General features: G+C 38.5%; 1 protein-coding gene across 1 annotated transcript; it reads left to right on the forward strand.

Moving 5' to 3' along the window:
- Positions 1-7,883: 7,883 nt before the first annotated feature.
- LOC129399640 (cytochrome c oxidase subunit 5B, mitochondrial-like) lies at positions 7,884-8,262 on the forward strand. The gene has a single exon (XM_055120120.1). The coding sequence runs from the start codon at positions 7,889-7,891 to the stop codon at positions 8,186-8,188; it is 300 nt and encodes a 99-aa protein (XP_054976095.1). The 5' UTR covers positions 7,884-7,888; the 3' UTR covers positions 8,189-8,262.
- Positions 8,263-25,004: the final 16,742 nt, after the last annotated feature.

Here is a 25,004-nt window from a genome sequence, read left to right on the forward strand (position 1 = left end):
TCTTCCTGCCTCTTTGGCAGTTGCTTTTCTTCTCTCTCTCTCTCTCTCTCTCTCTCTCTCTGCACTGTGGTTTGCAATATTGTTACTGAAAGGTTATCAGGAACATCCTTTGCCTACTTTAACCCTCAGGTCTTGTCCAACATGATCCACCCTTTCCAACCTCAAACTGGAAACAGCCAGTCCTTACCCAAGCAGGGCCTCAACCCTTCAGCAGTTGCTGTCTGCTCATCACAACCCCTTATGTGGAAGCAGCTCTGAGGTGGAATTTTTTTCTATCATTATACATTTGTTCCCCCAACTTTAAGAGTCTAGACTCAGTTGGATAAAAATATAAAATGAAACCTAGGGGCCAGAGAATAGTACAGCAGATAGAGCACATGCCTAGCTTGCACCAGGTCCAGATTCCATCCTGGGCACCAGATGGTTCTCTGAGCATCTCTGGGTACAGCCCTGGAAAGGCTAAGCACCACCACAGCGACCCAGGTAAGCAGGCTGTATTTATACCCTATTTGGGGGGGAAGGGAAAATCACACATATTGCAGCATCAAAGGGAAATCACACCTATAGATCAAAGGAGATCACAGATAGGTCGCTTAATTTGTGTATCTAAACATTTGTTGACTGTTAACTGCTTCTCTGCAAATGTTTGCTTAGAGTTCCTAGGGCAGTTTGTTGGCCCATTTGGTGAGTTTCCTGCCCAGCAGGAGGTCACGAAGAAAATATCTTTCAAAGCAGTCAAACAGTTACAAAGGCAAATTTAACTCTTAACCTGCCCTCCTCTTCACCAGTTTCCAATTTCAGTGGGTATAAATTGCTGATAACCCCTGAGTCCTAATGTCTTCATCCTGAAATGAACGGTTTGTTGTGAAAGGAAGAAATAATGAGTTTAACAACCAACACAAATTTAGTGCTTTGATAACAAATTTTTGTCTTAGGATAGGGACATTCCACTTCTATTGGTTCGCTTTTTAAGCTTTTTGTTCAGGCTTAGGTCTTATTCTATACTCATCACACAATCTTTTAAGAGACTGATATTTTTTTCTGTATGTGTTATTCAAATTGTTTGAGATAGAAAAAACAACCCCCCCCAAAAAACCAAGCACCAAACATAGGTTCCTCTCATATTTGAATTATGATGGCTACGTAGGTTTTAAAATAATTGCTGAACTTTCTTTGCATTTTTAAACCCTAATTTCATTTCCAGTTCACATCAATTTCTTCTGCTACTGATATGAACATTTATGGGTGTATACAGTTGTTCATGTTTTGATATAATTTTTTTTTTTTGCTTTTTGGGTCACACCTGGCGATGCACAGGGGTCACTCCTGGCTCTGCACTCAGGAACTACCCCTGGCAGTGCTCAGGGGACCATATGGGATGCTGGGAATCGAACCCAGGTCAGCCGTGTGCAAGGCAAACGCCCTACCCGCTATGCTATTGCTCCAGCTACTCAACTTACTTTTTTAAACCTCTTTTTAATGTGCCTGTAAAGATTATATATGTGACTTGCATTCTTTCTTTCTTTCTTTCTTTCTTTCTTTCTTTCTTTCTTTCTTTCTTTCTTTCTTTCTTTCTTTCTTTCTTTCTTTCTTTCTTTCTTTCTTTCTTTCTTTCTTTCTTCCTTCCTTCCTTCCCTCCCTTCTTCTTTCTTTCTTTCTTTCTTTCTTTCTTTCTTTCTTTCTTTCTTTCTTTCTTTCTTTCTTTCTTTCTTTCTTTCTTTCTTTCTTTCTTTCTTTCTCTCTCTCTCTCTCTCTCTTTCTTTCTTTCTTTCTTTCTTTCTTTCTTTCTTTCTTTCTTTCTTTCTTTCTTTCTTTCTTTCTTTCTTTCTTTCTTTCTTTCTTTCTTTCTTTCTTTCTTTCTTTCTTTCTTTCTTTTTTGCTTTTTGGGGTTCCACTCAGCGATGCTCAAGGGTTACTCCTGGCTTTGCACTCAGGAATTACTCCTGGCGGTGCTTGGGGGACCATATGGGATGCCTGTGTGCAAGGCAAACATCCTACCCACTGTGTTATCGCTCTGGCCCCGCATTAATACTTTAATTGGCTAGTACTGGTACAGGCAATGCAAAATTCATCAAACAGGAAGTTAGGACCAAATAATATCAAAATAACACATAAGAAAAGTATGACTGAGATCAGAATGCAAAGCAAGAAAGTCATTTGCCTTGTTTGTGGCTGGCCCGTGTTTGATCCCCGGCACTCTGAGCACTGCCAGGAGACCCCTGAACATAGAGCCAGGAGTAAGCCCCAAGCACAGTGTGGCCCTCAAACAAAAGTAAACAAAAAAAGGTAAGATTGTTTAATAGAAATTTTAGCAATTTCTGAAAAGACAACTTAATCATCATTCAGAAAAAGTTATAAAAGAACAACCTAAGACCACGTTTTTTATTCTAAGCCAAAATGTTAAAAAAAAAAAGTGTTTGAGGAGGACAAGGGCGATCCGCTGAATTCTAGGTGTGTGTAAAGGAGTGACAGATCTTGTGGAGATGAATCAGCACCAAGAATATTATCAGATATAAAAGAAAGGAATCGATTTCTAGATAAGATTTCAGATTAGAATTGATTCTTGCATGAATTCTCACTCTCTTGTCAGTCAGCCTGTGGAAGCAGACATTTATCCTCCACCCACAGGATAGGATTGAGTGTGTTAATGCAGATGTCGAAGACAGAGCCGACCAACATAGAAAAATCCTCAGAAAAATCCTTACTCTGTCCCTTCCAGGTGGGAGAAAGGTAACGGACAATTTTTGAACAAGAAAAAAATGCAATTTCAACTTCTGATTGTGCTAGAAAGAGATGAAAATGGTGCGGGGAACAGAGAGATGGAGGAGCAAGGAAGCCCCTCAGCTCCTCAAGATGGCTTCCCTGAGGATGGCTGCAGGGCAGAAGTGACAAGCAAGCTGGAAATTGGAAAACAAAGGGTGACCCTCACTGAGGTCTAGACGGAGGACGATGCAGTCAAGGAAAGGAGTGGGGATGAGGGAGCTTGCTGTGGAGCAGAAGAAAGATTCAGGCTGTGGTTGTTTGTTGAGGGGCAGCAACGGAAGCCAGATTGTGTCAGCAAGAGGACTTGAGATTTATTCTATGTGCAATAAAAAGCTGCAAAGGTTTTAATGGTATGGACAATTTTTCTGCTGTGTGTGGGGAATGGCTGTAGAGCAGTAGAGAATACTCGTCCAACATTCATGAACTGCAAGGCACACCTCTTTCCTTTGCATTCCTGTGCAACTTCATCTCTACATCTCCCAGGGCATTTTCTTTCTTATCTTGTATTCTGATTTTTCATTTCCACACTTCTCCACTATCTGGGAAGAATTCAGTCTGATTCATCTTTGCCTCTCCCATAGTTATCTTAGCAGAGAAGCTTAAGCATAATAAGCTCTCCATGAATATTTATTAAAGGAATGAATCATGGAGTAGATGATAATTCAGATTCTGTTTGAATACATTCAATGACAAAAAGGGCAAAGCTTCAAAAAGCCACCCATTCCATTGCTAGTACATTCTAAATAGTTAAAGTTGTGTTTAAAATGATTCAAAATGCAGATCTCTTCATTTTTACAGATTTTATTTTTGTTTTTCTCTTTTGGGTGGAAAAATAGAGAAGTAAATTTGAGCTTCTAAAAGATTATCTTTTATTTGCTCATAGTAAAAATTTTCATAAATATTTTAGGATTGTCACTATAATCTTTTTTGCTATTTTTAAAAACATTTTTTATTTATTCACTTTCCATATCACTTCCTCAATTTATACTTTATTTTAACCTCTTAATATATATTTATAGACTTTAATATGATATGCAAAATCTGAAGTGTCAGAATACACTGCAGCTATTACTATCTTTGATGGAGAGTTTTCTTTAATACCTTCATCAAATTATTCACGATCACAAAATCCCGTTAATCGTCGATTTCTCAGTAACCTCTCCATTCATCCTTTCCATGATATCTTAGAAGTCTTTCTCTATTCGGCCCTCCCCAATGTCACACTGGAGGCTCTTTCAGGGTCAGGGGAATAAGATCCAGCTTGTTACTGGATTTAGCATCTGAATACACCATGGGGAGCTTGCAAGGCTGTCCCATGTGGGCAGGAAACTCAGAAGCTTGTCAATTTCTCCCAGAGGGTTCTTCTGGGAGCAATCTTCTGGGAGCTTGCTTTTAAGTCTCTGGATCTTGGCCGTTGATGGAATTACACACACCTGGATTCCTCTGCCAGTACCTTCATGCGTGAGGCCTGTCCGAACGTGTGGAGAGGGGCCTCGAGCATGGCTGTAGCTAGGTTCTGGTGGTCTTCAGCAGCCTGGAGCTCTGCTCCGGGTGGTGAGGGAACTGGAGCCCATCCCCTTTGAGGGGCCCTGGGGAAGACAGCCAGGTGTTCGGGCAAGAGACTCTCTGCATTGCTCTTTTCTGGGAGCTTGCTTTAAAGTCTCTGGATCTTGGCCATTGATGGGAAATTATTATTTATATTTAAATGTTTAATCATATTATTAAAATGTCTTAACTGGATGTAAGTATTGCCCTGGGTTTGGTAATGGTTCACTGTGACGACTGAAATCAGGAGCAGAGTTAGGAAATAGAAACTCCTCTGGTGATATGTGGTTCGTAGTTCAGCTTAGTAAATAAGAGTGCTAAATTGGTAATGGGCTTTATCCTTTAAAATGCAGAAATGTATTTCTTAAATATTTGCATTACTTTTAAAAAAAATTTATTGAATCACCGTGAGATAGTTACAAGCTTTCATGTTGGGTTACAATCTCACAATGACCAAACACCCATCTCTCCACCAGTGCACATTCCTCACCACCAATATCCCGGGTATACCCCCCTCCCCTTTTCCACCCTCCCCCTACCTCTATGGCAGACAATATTCCCCATACTCTCTCTCTACTTTTGGGCATTATATTTTGCAGCACAGACACTGGGAGGGCATTATGTTTGGTCCATTATCTACTTTCGGCAAGTAGATAATTATCTACTTTAAAACCCTACTTCTTCACTCTGTGAATTACTACTATATGATGGGACTGAGTTAAATTAAGAAACAGTATACATGCATTTGTAGTTCCTGGAGTTAGTCTAAGGGCACAGTTCTCAAAAAGAGGACCCTTACTTCTGATGGTAAACTGCAAGTTTGAGTGGCTCCTCAAATCACCTCTAGGTCTGATGACTCATAACAAGTGGCAGAAAGCAATTATATTCATACCGATTGTTAGTTATAAGGAAGAGATGTGGATTAAAATCAACCAAAGGGAGACACACATGTGGCAAAACTGGGAGAATTCCAGATGCAAAGGGGTTGTAAGCCTGGGTTAGGCTGTGCAACTCTCCTGCTTTGATGTGTAACGATGGTCAGAGGGTACTGCCAATTCAGGAAGCTCACCTGAACTTTGGCGCTTATTTTGGTAGAGCTTTGAGAGTTGTGATTGTTTGATTCTCCATGTCTTTGAACTCAGTGTCCAATTTGACTGATACTGCATGGCCAAAGATTGCACCTTAAATCACCTGATTTTTTTTCAGTATGACCAAACTCAACCCTTCTATTCTTGAAGATATTAGACACATCCAACCTCTTCCCTGAACAGAACTCTTAATAATATGCATGACAGCTTTCCATAATTAGAAAACTAAGTCCTCTCTCTCTCTCTTTCTCTCTCTGGCAAGGTCAAGTTGTTGACTGTACAAGTTGAAAATATTTTTTTCATAGCACAATTTGAAATATCTGTGTATTGATTCTCCATTTAACTTTATTATTATTACAAAGTGGAATATAAACTAACTATGACATTCAAAGTTACCAAAGTCATTTGAGTTAGATTCTTGGGGCTTTTTTGCTAGGATTATTTTTGTAGTTCTGTGAAGCTATTGTTTCAGTGTTGACCAATTATGTCTGTGGACCATATCCAACTGACATTGACTTTTGCAAATAAAATTTTATTGAAATACAGATATGTCCATTTCTTTATGTATTGTCTATGACTGGTTGAATGGCACAGTTGAATAGCTCTGACAAAACCAAGTTGCCTCAAGTCCAAATTAGATACTCTGACCTATATTGCAAACTTTTAGTCTAATGACTTTCTTGGTGTGGGCCAAATATGGGGAGAATAAAAATTTGGAGCTGAAAAAAAAGCTATCTGGGACAGTTAGTCCTCCTTTAACACTCTTAGATGGATGTTAACTGCACTGGCCTTCTGAATTGGTCTGCATCATAGAATTGTCAAGCTGCTAATTACAGATGAAACTTCCAAGCTATTTTTAATATCTTCTTTCAAACTATTTGAAAGATAGCCTGTATATCTGTGTCCACCAAATGATTTCACAACTATTGAAAGGATATAGAGAAAAATAGATGAATTCTGTGTTTGAAGTAAAACTCCAAATGAGGTATGGAGTTGAATACTTTGCATGCCTTACTTTCTTTGACCTTACAAGAAGGGTTTTCCCTTGTTTTTTTTTTTTCTCCTGACACTCTTTGCTCTGGTAGCTTCTACTCTTATAAATGTACTTTTAGTTTCTGTTTCTATAACTCATCTTCAATACTTTTTGGAATAAAGTCTGGTATCTTACCAATAGGTTATGAAGTCAAAGAACTTTAACTATTATCTATTTTTTGTAGTAAAAAGGTACAGGTTTCAGTGATCTAGAATTCCTTTGAGAATAATAGCTCATATAACTGTTTCCAAAAAAAGTTAGGAGTAATTTGGTGATATTGTCTTAATTCCATCCTGCAGAACTATAAATTGATCTTTTCTTGATTCCATCTTGTTGGACTATAAATGGTCTTACTGAAAAATTTTTGGTTGGTATGTTTTTATTCTAAACTATAGTCATTATAATCTCATAGAATACGTTCTTCAACAGTCTCAAAAATGAATCACTAAAATATGTATTCATAATAAAATATAATTAGTATGTAAAGAAAATATTACTTTGTAAAGTCAGTATTTCCAGAATTTTCCTGAGTTCAAAGCCAGAAGTAAGCCCTGAACACAGCTGGGTGTACAACACCCTCCCCCAAATAACAACCAAACAAACAAGCATAAAAGAATAAGTAAGTTCATTAAAAATAAGCACTAGATTTATGTGAACACTTTCAATATAAAAATTTTTAAATGCACACATTTTGGGCAGCAAAGGAGAACAGAGAAAAAGAGATTAATATTAAAAGAGATACTGGCAAAAACTTTTTAAAAATTGAAGAAAATGATTCACGCACAAGTTCAAGCTTTGTGAACTCCAAGTGAGTTAAGAAGTGAACAGGCTGATGGAAGTCAAAGAAAACGGCCCCCTGAGAAGAGGTGCTCAACCTTCAAAGGTGCAGCTAGAAAAGGGAGGGAACAGTGACAAGTTTAGAGTGCTGAAAGATGAAACTTCCAACTTCGAGTTCTATCTCATGGATCACTGTATCACTATAATCTCAATCTCTCCCGCAGGGCTGGGCCTGGCAAGCTGCACATGGTGTATTCGATATGCCAAAAACAGTAACAAGTCTCACAATGATATGTTACTGGTGCCCGCTCGAGCAAAAATCTGGATGGTAACATAAAAATATCTTTTTAGAAAACAGGGTTTGAGGAAATGCATCATCAATGGTTGTTTTAAGAGAAATATTATGGAAATCCTTTAGCAAGAAGAGAGTGGTCTCAGAAACATGAGAGTGAAAAATCTTAAGAAGAAGCAGGGAAAGGGCCAGGGAGCATGTGGGAGGCTTGGGGTCCAATCCCCAATGCGAGGCACCTCCTCAGTTTTGCCACATGTAACCAACCCGACGGGTGCCCAGGCACCCCCACAGTGTCCCCAGAGACCCCCAGTGTTTCTGGCTCCATCCCTGAACCAATAGGCACATAGCTTGGCCCAGAGCTAAGCACCAGAGAGGAGCTCGGTGCGCTCCATGGCGTCTGCAGGGGGCATTCCTACTGATGACGAGCAGGCCACCGGGCTGGAGCGGGAGATCATGATGGCTGCGCAGAAGGGACTGGACCCGTACAATCTGCTTGCCCCTAAAGCATCTTCAGGCACCAAGGAAGACCCTAATCTAGTCCCCTCCATCTCCAACAAGCGGATAGTAGGCTGTATCTGTGAAGAAGACAACAGCACTGTTATCTGGTTTTGGCTGCACAAAGGCAAGGCCCAGGGGTGCCCCAGCTGTGGAACCCATTACAAGCTCGTGCCCCACCAATTGTCCCACTAAATCTCTACTCTCTTGAAATGGGTTGTGAAATTTCTCTCCAATAAAGACTAGCCATTGTTTTGGCTCCTTCTTCCATAAAAAAAAAAAAATCAAACAAAGGGGCTGGAGCGATAGCACAGCAGATAGGGTGTTTGCCTTGCACAAGGCCGACCCGGGTTCGATTCACAGCATCCCATATGGCCCACTGAGCACCACCAAGAGTAATTCCTGAGTGTATGTGCCAGGCGTAACCCCTGTGTGTCACTGGGTGTGAGACAAAAAGCAAACAAACAAAATAGGTATACATTTTAATCATTAATAAAAATTGATATGATTATATTAATAGGAGATAAAGTAAGTGTTATAGGAAAATAACTTATAAAGAGGTCTCTGCAATTGACAAGGGGGGGTAAAATCACCAGAGTCATAAAACTCTTCAGAGCTTTAATATAGACAAAACACAAAACACTCATTTACAGAGCTAAAGAAAGAAAATAATCACCACCATATTAGGACACTAAAACAACTCTGCAAGGCACATTTTACTCTATTGTGTTTCACTTTAGTACACTTTGCAATTATTGTGTTTTTCACATATTGGAGCTTGTGGCAACTGAATTAAACATTCTTCCTGACAATGTTTGGGGAGTGGTCAGTTTGTAACTCTGTGTCAGGTTTTGGTCACTATCACAATATTTCACTTTTTCGTTATTTTTATATTTTTCCTAGTGTTCTATGATCATTGGTCATATTACAATATGCTCATTACAATATCTTTATTGTAACTGTTTTGAAGCACCATCAATTTTGAAAATGTAATGGACCTGGGTTTGATTCCTCCCTCCCTCTCAGAGAGCCTGGCAAGTTCCCTGTGACATATTTTAAGAGCCAAAACCAGTAACAAGTCTCACAATGAAGACGTTACTGGTGCCCACTTGAGCAAATCAATGAACACAGGATGACAGTACTACAGTGCTACAATGTTACAATGGATAAATTGTATTTGTGTTCTGACTGTTTTAGCTACAATCCATTCTCCCATCTTTCCCTTTCTTCTCAGGTATTCCTAGTCCCTGAGACACACCTATATTGAAATTAGGTCTGTAAAAATCTCATTGCATCTCAATGTTCATGTAAAGGAAAGAGTTTAAATCAATGGCCAGAAATGACTTAGTCAAGGGAGGAAGGCATGTCAGTAGTGGGAGAAAAACAAAACTAGATCTCTGGTACCAAACACTTGCCAAATTGTGAGTGCAAAGGAAAGTTATCTTTTTTGTTGAGCTACACCCTGTATGTTCACGGTCTACCCAGAGGTCACTGCTAGTGGTGCCAGTGAACCTTCCCCAGCATAGAAAATGCTTATAAGATGACAATTACATACTACTTTATACATGTAGGTACTGGGATTCAGCATGAAAAAAAATGCATGCAGCTAGCCCTTTCCAGTATTCCCTAATCCCCAGGAAACATTGTTAAAATTCATTAAAAGTGCTGAGTGAATTTTCAATTGCAAGAGCTTTGTTGATGACAGGGAGCAAATTTTAATGATTTGGGTAAAAGAGAAAACCAATTATGTAACTGCCTTAAGCCAATGCCTTATCCAGAGCAAGTGCCTAACTCTTCTAAACTCTTTTAGATACCAACATTATCCTAATACCTAAATGAGATAGGGATAACAGCAAAATAGAAATCACAGAACAATATTCTTAAAGATCACAGAAGCAAAATAATCAACAAAACTCTAGGGATCTGAATTTACTAGAACATTAAAAGAATCATGCATCACGCTTTAAAGATACCGTTGGCTTCAATGTTGTGGAGGGTTTTGCCGACATTGTCTTCAATGTACCTTAGGGATTCTGGTCTGATGTTGAGGACTTTAATCCATTTTGATCTGACTTTTGTACATAGTGGTAGGTGGAGGTCTAAGCCCATTTTTTTTTTGCATGTAGCTGTCCAATTTTGCCAGCACAATTTGTTAAACATGCGTTCCTTGTTCCACTTCACATGTCTTGCTCCTTTATCAAAGATTAGATGATCATATATTTGGAGGGGTGTGTCAGAGTATTCAACCCTGTTCTATTGGTCTGCAGTTCTGCCTTTGTTCTAGTACCATGCTGTTTTAATTACTACCACTTTGTAGTAGAGTTGGAAGTTCGGGAGGTTGATTCCTCCCATTTTCTTTTTCCCAAGAATTGTTTTAGCTATTTGTGGGGGCTTACACGCCACTGGCCAAGCAAGTGAAAACAGAGATAAATAAATGGGACTATCTCAAACTAAGAAGCTTCTGCACCTCTAAAGAAACAGTGACCAAAATACAAAGACAATGTACAGAATGGGAAAGGATATTTACACAGTACCCATCCAATAAAGGGTTAATATCAAGGATATACAATGCACTGGTTGAATTCCACAAGAAGAAAACTGCCAACCCGATCAAAAAATGGGGTGATGAAATGAACAGAAACTTTAACAAAGAAGAAATTCGAATGGCTGAGAGGCACATGAGAAAATGTTCAACATTACTAATCATCAGGGAGATGCAGATCAAAACAACAATGAGATATCATCTCACACCACAGAGATTGGCCCACATCCCCCAAAACATTTGTTTTTTGGCATGGATTTGGGGAGAAAGGGACTCTCCTTTACTGCTGGTGGGAATGCCGACTGGTTCAGCCCATTTGGAAAACAATATGGACGATTCTCAAAAAGTTAGAAATTGAGCTTCCATTTGACTCAGCAATACCACTCCTGGGAATATATCCCAGAGAGGCAAAAAGGTATAGTAGGGATGATAACTGCATTTCTATGTTCATTGCAGCACTGTTTACAATAGCCAGAATCTGGAAAAAACCAGAGTGCCCCAAAACAGATGACTGGTTAAAGAAACTCCGGTACATCTACACAATGGAATACTATGTAGCAGTCACAAAACATGAATTTGCATATAAGTGGATCAATATGGAAAGTATCATCCTGAGTGAAATGAGTCAGAAAGAAAGAAACAGACATAGAAAGATTGCACTCATATGTGGAATATAAAGTAACTGAGAGGTACAAGCTTACAATGATGCAATTTCTGGCAGATATTTCTCTGGACTTAATTACTAAAATATTAAAATACAGAAATCCAAGACCATGCTAGTGCGGCCACTTGATCTCATATCTCTTCATTCTCAGCAATGGAAAACAAATTATCGAATACTTCTTTTTCAGCAGGTCCGACTTTAGGGGGGAGAAACTCCAAACAATAATAGTGAAGTTTTTGTTGAAACATTGAATGAAATCATAGTAAAGTGAAAGTGAAGTGAAATTTACCAGTTACACAGGTGGGGTTGGGGGCTGGGGAGGCAGGAGGGGGAGGTATACTGTGATTCTTGGTGGTGGAATATGTGCACTGGTGAAGGGATGGGTATTCGAGCATTGTATAACTGAGACTTAAACCTGAAAGCTTTGTAACTTTCCACATGATTATTCAATAAAAGAATAAATTAATAAAAAAATACAAATAAAAAAGTTTAAAAAAAAGAATCATGCATCATGAGTAAGTGAGATTTTATTCCAGGGATGCAGGATGCTTTCAATATGTAGTCGTTAGTTTGTGGAATATATCTAATCAAAAAATGGAAAGATAAATATTAATGATAATATTAATAGCTTCAGAGCAGTTATTTGATAAGATTCAAAAGTTATTGATGATAAAATATCTCAGCAATATGACAAATCCAAAAACTAACAACATATTCAATGGGAACAACGGAATCTTTTCCTGTAAAATTTGGCAAAAGAGATTTAAAAATTATTTTATCTTCTGAAGTTTTATTTGAGGCACCATGATTTGCACTACTTTTAATGCTAGGGTTTTATGCACACAACATTCCAACACCACACCCTCCCCCAGAGTTCCCACTTCCCTCCACCTCAACTATTATTCAACATAGTATTATATTTGCCAGAGTAGTTGATGAAGGGAAAAAAATGATCTAACCTGTAAACAAGTAAAAGTCTCCCTATTTATAGATGACATGATAAAACAAAGAGGAAATCCTTAAGATCCCATCAAAAATTGTTGCAAATAACATATTAATAAAGTGGCAGGGTACAGAATGCATACACAAAAATTTATCACATTTCTCTATGTAGCCAATGAAGTAGAAAAATAAGAAATCAATGTTAAAACCTCACACTAATGAGAATAACCTATATCAAATAAGCTGGAAAGAACCAAAATCTGTGAGATGTGACGAAAAAGGACCCCTCCTTTACATTGGTGGAAAGCCATCTGGTTCAGTCTCTGTAAGACAGAATGAGCATTTTTCAAAATACTAAATATACCACATGATCCAGAAAATCTACTCCTTGGCATCCATTCCAAGAACACAAAAGCAAACGTGAAAATTGAAATAACAATAAATTAAAGAGCTTCTGCATGGTGAATGAAGTTATCATTACAAATAAAAAGAGATCCTACTGAATCAGAAAGGGAGAAAATATTCTTGCACATATGATAAGACAAATAACCAAGCTCTATAAGAAATTCACAAAGCCCAACAAAAACAAACAACTTCATAAAACTGGGTAGAAGAGATGAACAAATTTTCATTAAAATGGGCATAGAGATGACTATTGGCACTTAAAAAATCCTCATTATTACTTAATTAGGAAAATGCATATGAAATGACAATGCATTTGTCATTTCATATGCATTTTCCTAATTAAGTAATAATGGTTTAGAACAAAATGTTCAAAACCTGTAAGAATGGTTTAGAACAAAAGGTTCAAAAATAAATGCCAGCAGGGATGTGGCGATAAAGGAATCCTCAGATCCTTTTATTGGGGATGTAAATTAGCTTACTTTTATAGAGATACAGTAAATCTCTATACAGTATAGAGATTTCCAAAAATTTAAAAATAATCTTATGATTCAGAAATTCCATTTCTAGGTATCTACTAAAAACCACAAAGGTCTATGAAATGCAGTCTATAGTATCCAGGACATGCCAACAGCCCACGCGTCCAAGGGCAGAAGAGAGAAAGATGTGTATACACAGAGTGAAAGAGCCCTCAGTCAGAATGAAGTCTTGCCTTTATGGGCAGAACAGAGGTGGATCATGCTAAGACAAATAAGTCAGAAGCAGTAAGAAAAATGCCTAGTGATTTTACTCATATGTAGGACAATAAACAAACACAGGGAGAAAAAAAGAGAAAGGGATATAGTCAAAGGTAAGAACCCCCTGGCCTCTGACTCAGAACTGAAATTACTGAAGGGTGAAGAGATCAAGAGCAAGACAGGCCGAGGTCCAAAGCATCGAAGTGGATGGATGTTGGTGCTATCTCTGCAATCAGAAAGCAGAGTGTTGAAGAAATTACCTGGCAAGATGCTGGGTACTAGAATGTTCTTTTTCTTTTCTCTTCTTTTCTCCTCTTTCTTTTCTCCTCTTTCTTTTCTTTTCTTTTCTTTTCTTTTCTTTTCTTTTCTTTTCTTTTCTTTTCTCTTCTTTTTTTTCCTTTTCCCTTTTTTAAATTTTATTGAATCACTGTGAGATAGTTACAAGCTTTCATGTTTGGGTTACAATCACACAATGTTCTTTTTCTTGACTTTGATACTAAATATGTCTGTTTTGTGAAAAACTAAAGTCAAGTATTTTAAATATGTTTAACTTCAATCGAAATTCTGCTTGAAAAATTAAAACAATACTACCAACAAATCTTAAGACTAGTAACTAGCTACATTTTTTTGGGACACACCCAGTGGTTATCAGGTCTTACTACTGGCTCATTGCTCAGGAGTCATGTTTGGTGAGCTTGGGGAAATATATTGTGGTGCTGGGGATTAATCTCAGGTTGGCCATGTAGAAGGCAAATGCCTTCACCCCTATACAATCACTCCAGACCACTTTCTACATTATATTTGAAGGTCTTTCAAATATTCATTCATTGCCAAATGGGAAAATAGATGAGGTTGTGTATTACTATGATTTAATTTGAGACACAAATTTTGAGGAATTATTTTTCTTCTCATCACACACATGTACATTTGTATCTCCTTAAACTTAATCAAAGGAAGCTTAGGCAATGGATAGAGAAAACATTGTTATACGTGATTATTTAATATTTGCCACAGATTGGGCTACATATATATTAAATTAAGATTAATACATATTCATAGGGTATGTTACTTGCAATATTTGATCCCATTCTGCAGGTTGTCTTTTTGTTTTTTGGTGGCACTTTCTTTCCCTGTGTAGAAACTTTTTAGTTTAATGTAGCCCTACTAGTTTAGTTTTGCTTTTGCTGTCATTGCTTTTAGTGTTATTAACTGCAGAAAAATGAGAAATAAAACCCGGAATTTCAGATGCCTTCTTCATTACATCTGCCTTTGTCACAGAAAACCTGCTTTTTTCCCCATGTAAATTACTTGCAAACATGTGAGTAAGTGAGAGCATTTTCACTACCATATCTTCATATTGTTATACCAATCACTGCACAAATGGTTATAATAACATGTTTAGTTATGCCATCAGATATGTTTTACAAAAACTACACAAAGGAAAAAGTCTGAAAGCAGTTTCAGAATAAACTATTGAGTATGAATGTCATTACTAATGGTAGAATGAGTATGAATGTCAGTACTAATGGTGAGAAAGCAAAACGGACAGAGTTGGTAAGACATACATACTTGTTTCCTTCTACGGTCAACCTGTAAAACGGTTGTGCTCTCTCCATGAACTGTACGGTCATTACTGCATGCATTAAAGATAAAGAATTTCTTCCTGCCAACATTTCAGCACCTGCAAAGTCATTGCAAAGGCTTTATACTCTTTATCAGCAGGAGTCCTCTTCTCAGAGCTGCTGCCTGACATGGGTCCAGAAAGCGGCTCCCTCGTGTTTTGTAAAGATGGTGTCTCCTCTGGAAGAAGAGAAACACAGCCATGGCACTCTTGGCTTGGAGTTGCTCTGACAAATCCTCACTTGTGCAAAATGCATCTACACAGACTGTATCACAGACTCAACAAACAATGACATGCACAGGCTAACATGCTAACTAGCTCTTGCTTCAGCCTCTGTGGAAAATAAGCCCCTGAAGAAAACTTTGCTTTCATTGACCATCTTGAGAAGTTCCAGCCTGCTTTTCTTTCTTCATCAATTTTCATTCTAAAAATAAATCTATATACTTCCTCAGTGGTTTCAAGTGCTCTTTCAGATGTGGGCCAGTCTCTGTGGTGTGAGATGATATCTCATTGTTGTTTTAATCTGCATCTCCCTGATGATTAGTGACGTAGAGCATTTTCTCATGTGTCTTTTAGCCATTTGAATTTCTTCTTTGAGAAAATTTTTGTTCATTTCCATCCCTCATATTTTGATGGGGTTGGGAGTTTTCTTCTTGTGGAGTTTAACCAGTGCCTTGTATATCCTTGATATCAACCCCTTATTAGATGGGTATTGGGTGAATATCCTTTCCCATTTTGTAGACTGTCTTTGTATTTTGGTCACTGTTTCTTTTGCCATGCAGAAGCTTCTTAGTTTAAGATAGTCCCATTTGTTTATATCTGTTTTCACTTGCTTGGCCAGTGGTGTGTCATCTTTGAAAATACCTTTAGCTTCAATGTCGTGGAGGGTTTTGACAACCTTGCCTTCCATGTACCTTATGGATTCTGGTCTGATGTTGAGATCTTTTATTTTTCTTAGTGAGAAAAATTTGAAGTTTAATTTTTTAATTTTTTTTGATAAGAATTTTATTTTATTGAATCACCATGTAGAAAATTACAATGCTTTCAGGGTTAAGTCTTAGTCATACAATGCTGAAACAACCATCCCTTCACCAGTGCCCATATCCCACCACCAAAAAAAAACCCACAGTACACCTCCCATCCCGCCCACCCCCGCACCCCTCCCCACCTTGTAACTGATAAATTTCACTTTACTTTCTATTTACTTTGGTTACATTCAATATTTCAACATAAACCTCACCATTATTGTTAGGAGTAGTACCCCACTAGAGTCAGACCTGTTGGTTTTGGATTTCTGTACTTTAACAACTAAGTCCAGGGAGATTTCTTCCGGATATTGGATCACTGCAAGCTTGTAAACCCCATATGTGGTCGTCATAGTATGTCGGTCCTCACGCCCTTCATCCCCGGACAGGAAGAGGCGAGAGAGAGAAATACCTTTTCCCTCCTGGGTGGGCATGGGGTCGCAGCTTACTTCTCAGGCTGGAGACATTCTGCAAGGAGCTGCCCATGTCAAAAGTGGTTTAGCTGGGTCTGGATTCATTCCCTTGGCATGTTATTCAATGTACTACAGGTATCAGATAGTTGACGTTTTTCTTTTGACTTTATTTAACATGAGATCTTCCAGCTCTATAACAGTTTCAGATAAATGCATGATTTCACCATTCTTTGTGGCTGCATAGTATTTCATTGTGTATATACATATGCATATATATATACGTGTGTATATATATATATATATATATATATAGCCCACCTTCAATACCTACTCTTCTGTCATTGGACACTTGGGCTGCTTCTACATCCTGGTTAAATTCATTTGGCTTCCCAGCTTGTCTAAAGCTGTTGTGGTAACAATCCTTGGCACTAACACTTGGCAAATGGTAAGAGATAATAAAATATATTGACAGTTACAACATAGTAAAGCATGAATAGTGCTAACAATGTAAGTTATCCATTTTTCAGGATGAACTTCTATTTTTTCTCAAACATTTAATAGCTGATAGAATTAATAAATTACATATATTTTTTTAATTTAATTTAATTTTATTTTATTAAATCACCGTGTGGAAGATTACAATGCTTTCGGGCTTAGGTCTCAGTTATACAATGCTGAAACAACCATCCCTTCACCAGTGCCCATATACCACCACCAAAAAAAAAAAAAAACCCACACAGTACACCTCCCATCCCGCTCCCCCACCCCCTACCTTGTAACTGATAAGTTTCATTTTACATTCTGTTCACTTTGGTTACATTCAATATTTCAACACAAACCTAACTATTGTTGCTAGGAGTACCCCACTAGACTCAGACCTACTGTGAAGACAAATAAGGTCACGCGGCCACTACCGCGGCCGCGTGGTTTTGAATTTCTGTACTTTAACAAGAAGTCCAGGGAGATTTCTTCCAGATATTAGATAATTGCAGGCTTGAAAACCCAATCTGTGGTCGTCTTAATATGGCGGCCACCGCGCCCTTCATCTCCGGAGAGAAAGAGGCGAGAGAGAGAAATACCTTTCCCCTCCCGGGCGGGCACGGGGCCGAGGCTTAGTTCTCAGGCTGGAGACATTCTGCGAGGAGTTGCTCACACCGAAAGAGCAATAAATTACATATATTAATGTAATTATTAATTAAATTATTATTATTTATTACAAAATTAATAAATTACATATACTATGACCCCTTAAATACAATTACATGTATTTAAAGGTAAGGTTGCTAAATGAAAAAAAAAACACTCAATTAAATTAGAATTAGAAGTTCAGATAAGTGAAGAATATTTTGTTTTGTAAGATTGTCTCCAAGGTTAATTTTTTGTTGTTATTGGTGAGGGAAGTTCCAGTCACATCAGTCGTTGCAGGGGCTCCTCCTGACATGGTACTGGGGGTCCATGGCAGAGGTGTTCAGGGGACTATGTTGTGCCAGGGATTGAACCTGGGTCCTTTATCTGCAAAGCAGGCCCTCAGTTCCTAGCTCTTAAATACATTATTTTAATCTGAGAAATATAGCAAATATAGCATCCCTACCCTCATACTATTTTTATCGTAAGATAGTCTCTGTATCAGTGAGTCAAATATTATGAACTACACCTTTCAAAGGAGGTGATTTCATGTATTATGGCGAAAAGACTTGATTTCCTCCCGAGATGTATCCAAAACTGAAATTATTTTTGTGTCTCAATAGGAACTTAAACTTTAATCAGGTCTTTCATTTTGCTTTTCTTATACTTTACTGCTTTGAATCTACATTTTGTTCAACTGCCTATGCTAGCAACTTCTAACACCGTCATAAAGAATAAGAGATGCTACTTATGAGAAATTTACTGCAAGATTGACAAATCCAAAGTGTTTGTAGACATGTTTATCTGCATAGCTTATAAAAATAAATTTTTGCTTTTTTTGGGGGGGGGAATCACACCTGACAATGCACAGGGGCTACTCCTGGCTTTGCAGTCAGGATTCTATTACTCTTGGCAGTGCTCAGGGGACCATATAAGTTGCTGGGAATTGAACCTGGCTCAGCTGCATGCAAGGCAAATGCCCTACCCCCTGTGCTATCACTGCAACCTGTATAAAAATAATTTTATTAAAAAAATAGATACCCCTTTCTTTTTTCACAGAACATAGTGCCATTATCCTCATTTACAATTATTAATTTAGTGCATTCATTTTGGAACTAGTAAATCTAGGGTTTTTCTCCAGCTTTAACACATTGTATCTTATAGCTCAAAGAGTTACTTAATCTTTAGATGCCTCTGTCCCCTCCTCAGCAGAATTTAATGTGTTAATTTAATGAATGCAAAACTAATAGATTAGAGTGAGATGTAGTCAATACTATATAAGTGATGCTGGTTTTTGTTTGATTTCTTTATGTGTAGTTAATGTATCATTTTTATAAACACTGACCATTCAATCTTCATAACAACCACCTGAACTTAATTTTTAAAACATACTTAATAATATAATTTGTTTAGTTGATGGAGTTAGTATTCAGTAGACACAGATACATGCACATTATTTTAGGATATGAGTAGATTTTTTTGAGAGCTATGCTGCAAACAGCATAACTAACTCAATGAAATAAATCCTATTTTAAATAGGCAATAACGTTAATTAGCATGGCCACTGTGTTTTTCTTCTATCAAGGTCAGATTTAATAAATCTCAGCATCCTACAATTTTCCTTTTATAAGTAGTCTATTGAATTTGCTTATTTTATTTGCCAGGTAGTCATATTTTTCATTGTGTTAATCTGAAAAGTGCTGCGAATTCCAATCATGAACATTTTTTTGCAACTCTTCAGGACTGAGAAACTTCTTTTTTAAAAATTTTAATTGAATCACCGTGAGAACAGTTACAAAACTTTCAGGTTAAAGTCTCAGTCATACAATGATCAAATACCCATCCTTTCACCAGTGCACATGTTCCACCACCAAGAAACCCAGTATACCCCTATCCCACCCCCCACCCTGCCTGTGTGGCAGATGATTTTCATTTTATTCTCTATTTATTTTGATTACATTCAATTTTCAACAGAAAACCCACTATTATTATTTGGAATTTCCCCCCAACAATCAGACCTGCCAAAAAGGCATTGTTAGATCATTTGTTTTCTATTGCTGATAATGAAGAGCATATGATACCCCATGGCCATGACAGCGGCTGCATGATTTTGGAATTCTGATATTTTAGTAATTAAGTCCAGAGGTATTTCTGCCAGCAGCCGCTGCGTTCCAAGATTCGTTTGTGTGCCTCTGGGAACATGGCCACTCAGGGGCAGAGGAGCTGCTCCTGAGCATCTTTTTTTAAAAAAATTTTTGTATATCAGGAAAGTTTGGAGAAATAGTCCTGGTTCCCACATACCGGAGCCAGGTTTGTAGAAACTTATGGTCACCAGGATTCCATCTGGAGAAGGTGTGGAGACTGGACCTGCTCCATCTGGCGCACAACCGGTGTTATTGGCTCGGTCTGGGGTCCAGAGCATTCTCTGGCATTGTGGTGCCTGGTGGCCAGGATTTTTACTGACAGGCTTCTTTTAGTTCTATGTCAATCCACATCCCCACCCCTCCAGTGCACAAAAGCACAAGTGTGTGTGCAAGGATGAGCATCAAACTCATTGTTCATCTCAGTAAGACACTGATCATGAATGATCTGATGACACTCTAGATTTTACTTTTTATTTTCATGAAGTTGTTCATAGTAATTGATTACTTTCAAGATTTTAACCCCAATCCGCCACCATTACCCCTTTTTCCAACATTATTTCGAATTTTCTCACCACCACTAAAGCCTGCCCCACAGGCAGACGCTAAATAATTTGTGTTGCTTGTTATGAATAGTATAGGAAATCTAAAATTTTAGATATTTGGGGTCCAGAGTCATCTCTGCAGTGAGTTGCTCAGCTTTAAGATTCATTTGTGAGTCTCTGGATCTTGGCCGTTAATGTGCTTCAATAGTACCCCAGAGGCAGTTCATGGGCAAGACAGCCAGGACCCTGGGTGTGCAGGGAAATGGAGAAGGTGGGCCCATACCCGCCTCCATGTGGCCTGGAGTTTTTAGTCACTAGTCCCACGTACTTGGGTTTTTCTTCTGGAGGTTTGTGGCTGCCGGGGTTCATTTGTAGTAAGCAGAGAGAGAGAACACCTTCTCCATCTGAGGTGCTATGGTGAAATCAGCTCAGCACGAGGTCTTCGGGCATCTCTGTGGTGAGCTGCTGTCTTCCAAGATTCATTTGTGAGTCCAATACCCTAGATTTTAAAACAGAGAGAATCATGCATTCCTCAATCAGATGGTGAAGACAATTTTCCTCATGAGGAAATTCAGTGAACATAGTGAAATAGAAGAAGTTATATGTCAACCAAATGAACATACAGGGAGGTATTAAAACAGCAAAGTTACTAAAACAGCAAACCATACAGAAGTACTATCTGAGAGTAATATTTTGAGCAAAGATAGACATTGAAACAATAAGCTTATTTGAAAATAAAACAATATTTAAGAAATGTTGGCCTCAAAATAGTCTGAAGAAGACATATCATCCTTGGCATTTCTTTAAAAAATCATTTCTTCTTCCCACTTATTTCTTCTTCTCACTTAAATTCTTTTGTGCATGTGTATGGGTAGGGAAGGGGTTGGGACTCCAACTACATTTGCTCAGGGGTCTCTGCTGGTGGTGCTCAGGGAACTCTGTGGTGCAGCGGAATCAAATCCGCATTGGCCTCATGCCTTATTTCCTGTGTTATAGCTCTGCACCTTTAACTTAACTTCTTATATATATTTCCACTGACACCTATTCTCAAATCAACAGGATTCTCTTTCTTGCTCTGGAGAAAAGCTCCCCTCCAAACTTCTCTCAAATCCTCTAAGTCTCTTTCTGTCCTATAATTTTTTTCTTTCTCCTTCCTGTAATTATGCATCACTATTGATAATCTCCACAGTCTCCAGCCCTTTGGGGGAAGATGCTGGTGACAATATGTGTAGACAAAATGAGGGGTCTCCTGGTGAAAGGAAGGAGAAAGGGCCAGCAGCATGTATGTATCAATTTTTTCCTTCTTTTCCCTTCTTTTTATCTTCTTTTCTTTTCATTTATCAAATTTGGAATATTTTTAAGTCACATGTTATTTTACAGAAGACACATGATTACCTCAAGCATCATTTCAGAAATAAAAGAAATATAATTAATATTTACCCATTCTAATAATTCATATCTAATAGCCTTGTTCTTCCTGTTGGAGAATCTGACAAACTACTAAGAGTCTATTGCCCTCACGGGAAAGCCTTGCAAGCTCTCCATGGTGTATTCATATCCCAAATACAGTAAAAGATATCTGCATACCTCTAGGAGAGACCAGCAAGCTACCGAGAGTATCCTGCCTGCACAGCAGAGCATGACAAGCTACCCGTGGCATATTCGATATGCCAAAAAAAGTAATGGTAGGTCTCATTCCCCTGACCTTCAAAGAGCCTCCAATCATTGGGAAAGACAAGTAAGGAAAGGCTGCTAAAATTTCAGGGCTGAGTATATAGAGACGTTACTGGTGCCCGCTCTAGTAAATCAACGAACAACGGGATGACAGTGATACAGCAAATAATTCATAAAGTTGTTGAATCTACCAATGAATAAGTTACTATAACATGAATTCCATTTTAAAATTTAATTTTATTATAGTTTAATTACCGTTTAGGTCACATGTTTGCAATGGTGATGCCATTTATGGTTTTTTTTTTATTTTATTTTATTTTTTTTAATTTATTTATTTTTAATTAGAGAATCACCGTGAGGGTACAGTTACAGATTTATACACTTTTGTGCTTATACTTCCCTCATACAAAGTTTGGAACCCATCCCTTCACCAGTGCCCATTCTCCACCACCCGTAAACCCAGTGTCCCTCCCACCCTCCCCAATCCCATCTCCCCCCCACCCCACCCTGCCACTGTGGCAAGGCATTCCCTTCTGTTTTCTCTCTCTAATTAGCTGTTGTGGTTTGCAATAAAGGTGTTGAGTGGCCGCTGTGCTCAGTCTCTAGCCCTCATTCAGCCCGCAACTCCCTTCCCCCACATGGCCTTCGACTACAATGTAGTTGGTGATCGCTTCTCTGAGTTGACCTTTCCCCGGAACGTGAGGCCAGCCTCGAAGCCATGGAGTCAACCTCCTGGTACTTATTTCTACAGTTCTTGAGTGTTAGTCTCCCACTCTGTTATTCTATATACCATAGATGAGTGCAATCTTTCTATGTCTGTCTCCCTCTTTCTGACTCATTTCACTCAGCATGAAACTTTTCATGCCCATCCACTTGACTACAAAATTCTTGACCTCCTTTTTTCTAACTGCTGCATAGTATTCCATTGTATAGATGTACCAAAGTTTCCTCAACCAGTCATCCGTTCTGGGGCATTCGGGTTTTTTCCAGATTCTGGCTATTGTAAACAGTGCTGCGATGAACATACATGTGCAGATGTTGTTTCGATTGTACTTTTTTGCCTCTCTGGGATATATTCCCAGCAGTGGTATTGCTGGGTCAAATGGGAATTCAATATCTAATTTTTTGAGAGTCGTCCAAATTGTTTTCCAGAAGGGCTGAACCAGTCGGCATTCCCACCAGCAGTGAAGAAGGGTCCCTTTCTCCCCACATCCTCTCCAACAGCGGTTGCTTTTGCTCTTTTGGATGTGTGCTAGTCTCTGTGGTGTGAGGTGGTATCTCAAAGTTGTTTTGATCTGCATCTCTCTGATGATTAGTGATGCAGAGCACTTTTTCATGTGCCTTTTGGCCATTCGTATTTCTTCCTTGGTAAAGTTTCTGTTCATTTCTTCGCCCCATTTTTTGATGGGGTTGGATGTTTTCTTCTTGTAGAGTTCAACCAGTGCTTTATATACCATTGATATCAACCCCTTATCTGATGGGTATTGTGTAAATATCCTTTCCCATTCTGTGGATAGTCTTTGTATTCTGGTCACTGTATCTCTTGCGGTGCAGAAGCTTTTTAGTTTAATGTAGTCCCATTTGTTGATCTCTGTTTTTACTAGATTGCTTAGTTCCGTGTCACCTTTGAAGATACCTTTATCTTCAATATCGTGGAGGGTTTCGCCGACCTTGTCTTCAATGTACCTTATGGTTTGTGGTCTAATGTTGAGGTCTTTAATCCATTTTGATCTGACTTTTGTGCATGGTGTCAGGTCAAGGTCTAAACCCATTTTTTTGCATGTGGTTGTCCAGTTGTGCCAGCACCATTTGTTAAAGAGGCTTTCCTTGCTCCACTTCACATCTCTTGCTCCCTTATCAAAGATTAGATGGTCATACATTTGGGGTTGTGTGTAGGGATATTCCACCCTGTTCCATTGGTCTACGGCTCTGCCTTTGTTCCAGTACCATGCTGTTTTAATTGTTACTGCTTTGTAGTAAAGTTTGAGGTTGGGGATGGTGATGCCTCCCATCATCTTTTTCCCAAGAATTGTTTTAGCTATCCTTGGACGTTTGTTATTCCATATGAATTTTAGGATTGCTTGATCCATTTCTTTGAAGAATGTCATGGGTATACTTATAGGGATCGCATTGAATCTGTATAATGCTTTAGGGAGTATTGCCATTTTGACAACATTGATTCTCCCTATCCACGAGCAGGGTATATGTTTCCATTTCCTCATGTCCTCTTTGATTTCATGGAGTAGCGTTATGTAGTTTTCTTTGTAAAGGTCTTTTACTTCCTTGGTTAAGCTGATTCCAAGGTACCTGATTTTCTGGGGCACGATTGTGAATGGGATTGCTTTTTTCATGTCCCTTTCCTCTGCCTCATTGTTTGCATATATGAAGGCCATGGATTTTTGGGTATTGATTTTGTAGCCTGCAACTTTACTGTATAAGTCTATTGTTTCTAAGAGTTTCTTAGTAGAGGTTTTAGGCTTCTCTAGATATAGTATCATGTCGTCTGCAAATAGTGAGAGTTTGATTTCTTCCCTTCCTATCTGGATGCCCTTAATCTCTTTTTCTTGTCTAATAGCTATCGCAAGTACTTCCAGTACTATATTGAAGAGGAGTGGTGAGAGTGGGCATCCTTGTCTTGTGCCTGATCTCAGAGGAAAGGCCCTTAGTTTTTCCCCGTTGAGGATAATGCTTGCCGTAGGCTTGTGATAGATGGCTTCGACTATCTTGAGGAAAGTTCCTCCAAACCCCATTTTGGCAAGGGTTTTCATCATGAAAGGATGTTGGATCTTGTCAAATGCTTTCTCTGCATCTATTGATATGATCATATGGTTTTTATCTTTACTTTTGTTGATATGCTGGATTATGTTGATTGATTTCCGAATGTTAAACCATCCTTGCATCCCTGGGATGAATCCCACTTGGTCGTGATGTATGATCTTTTTGATGAGTTGTTGGATCCTATTTGCTAGTATTTTGTTGAGGATCTTCGCATCGGTGTTCATCAGGGAAATTGGTCTGTAATTTTCTTTCTTAGTGGTGTCTTTGTTTGCTTTTGGTATTAGGGAGATATGTGCTTCATAGAAACTGTTTGGGAGAGTTCCTGTTTTTTCAATTTCCTGGAAAAGTTTGAGGAAAACAGGCAATAGGTCTTCTTTAAATGTTTGGAAGAATTCGCCAGTG

The sequence above is a fragment of the Sorex araneus genome, chromosome 1, assembly GCF_027595985.1.
Source record: "Sorex araneus isolate mSorAra2 chromosome 1, mSorAra2.pri, whole genome shotgun sequence".
Taxonomy (NCBI): domain Eukaryota; kingdom Metazoa; phylum Chordata; class Mammalia; order Eulipotyphla; family Soricidae; genus Sorex; species Sorex araneus.

Coding starts and splice junctions, on each gene's coding strand:
- LOC129399640 (XM_055120120.1), top strand. CDS start 7,889: ATGGCGTCTGCAGGGGGCATTCCTACTGATGACGAGCAGGCCACCGGG.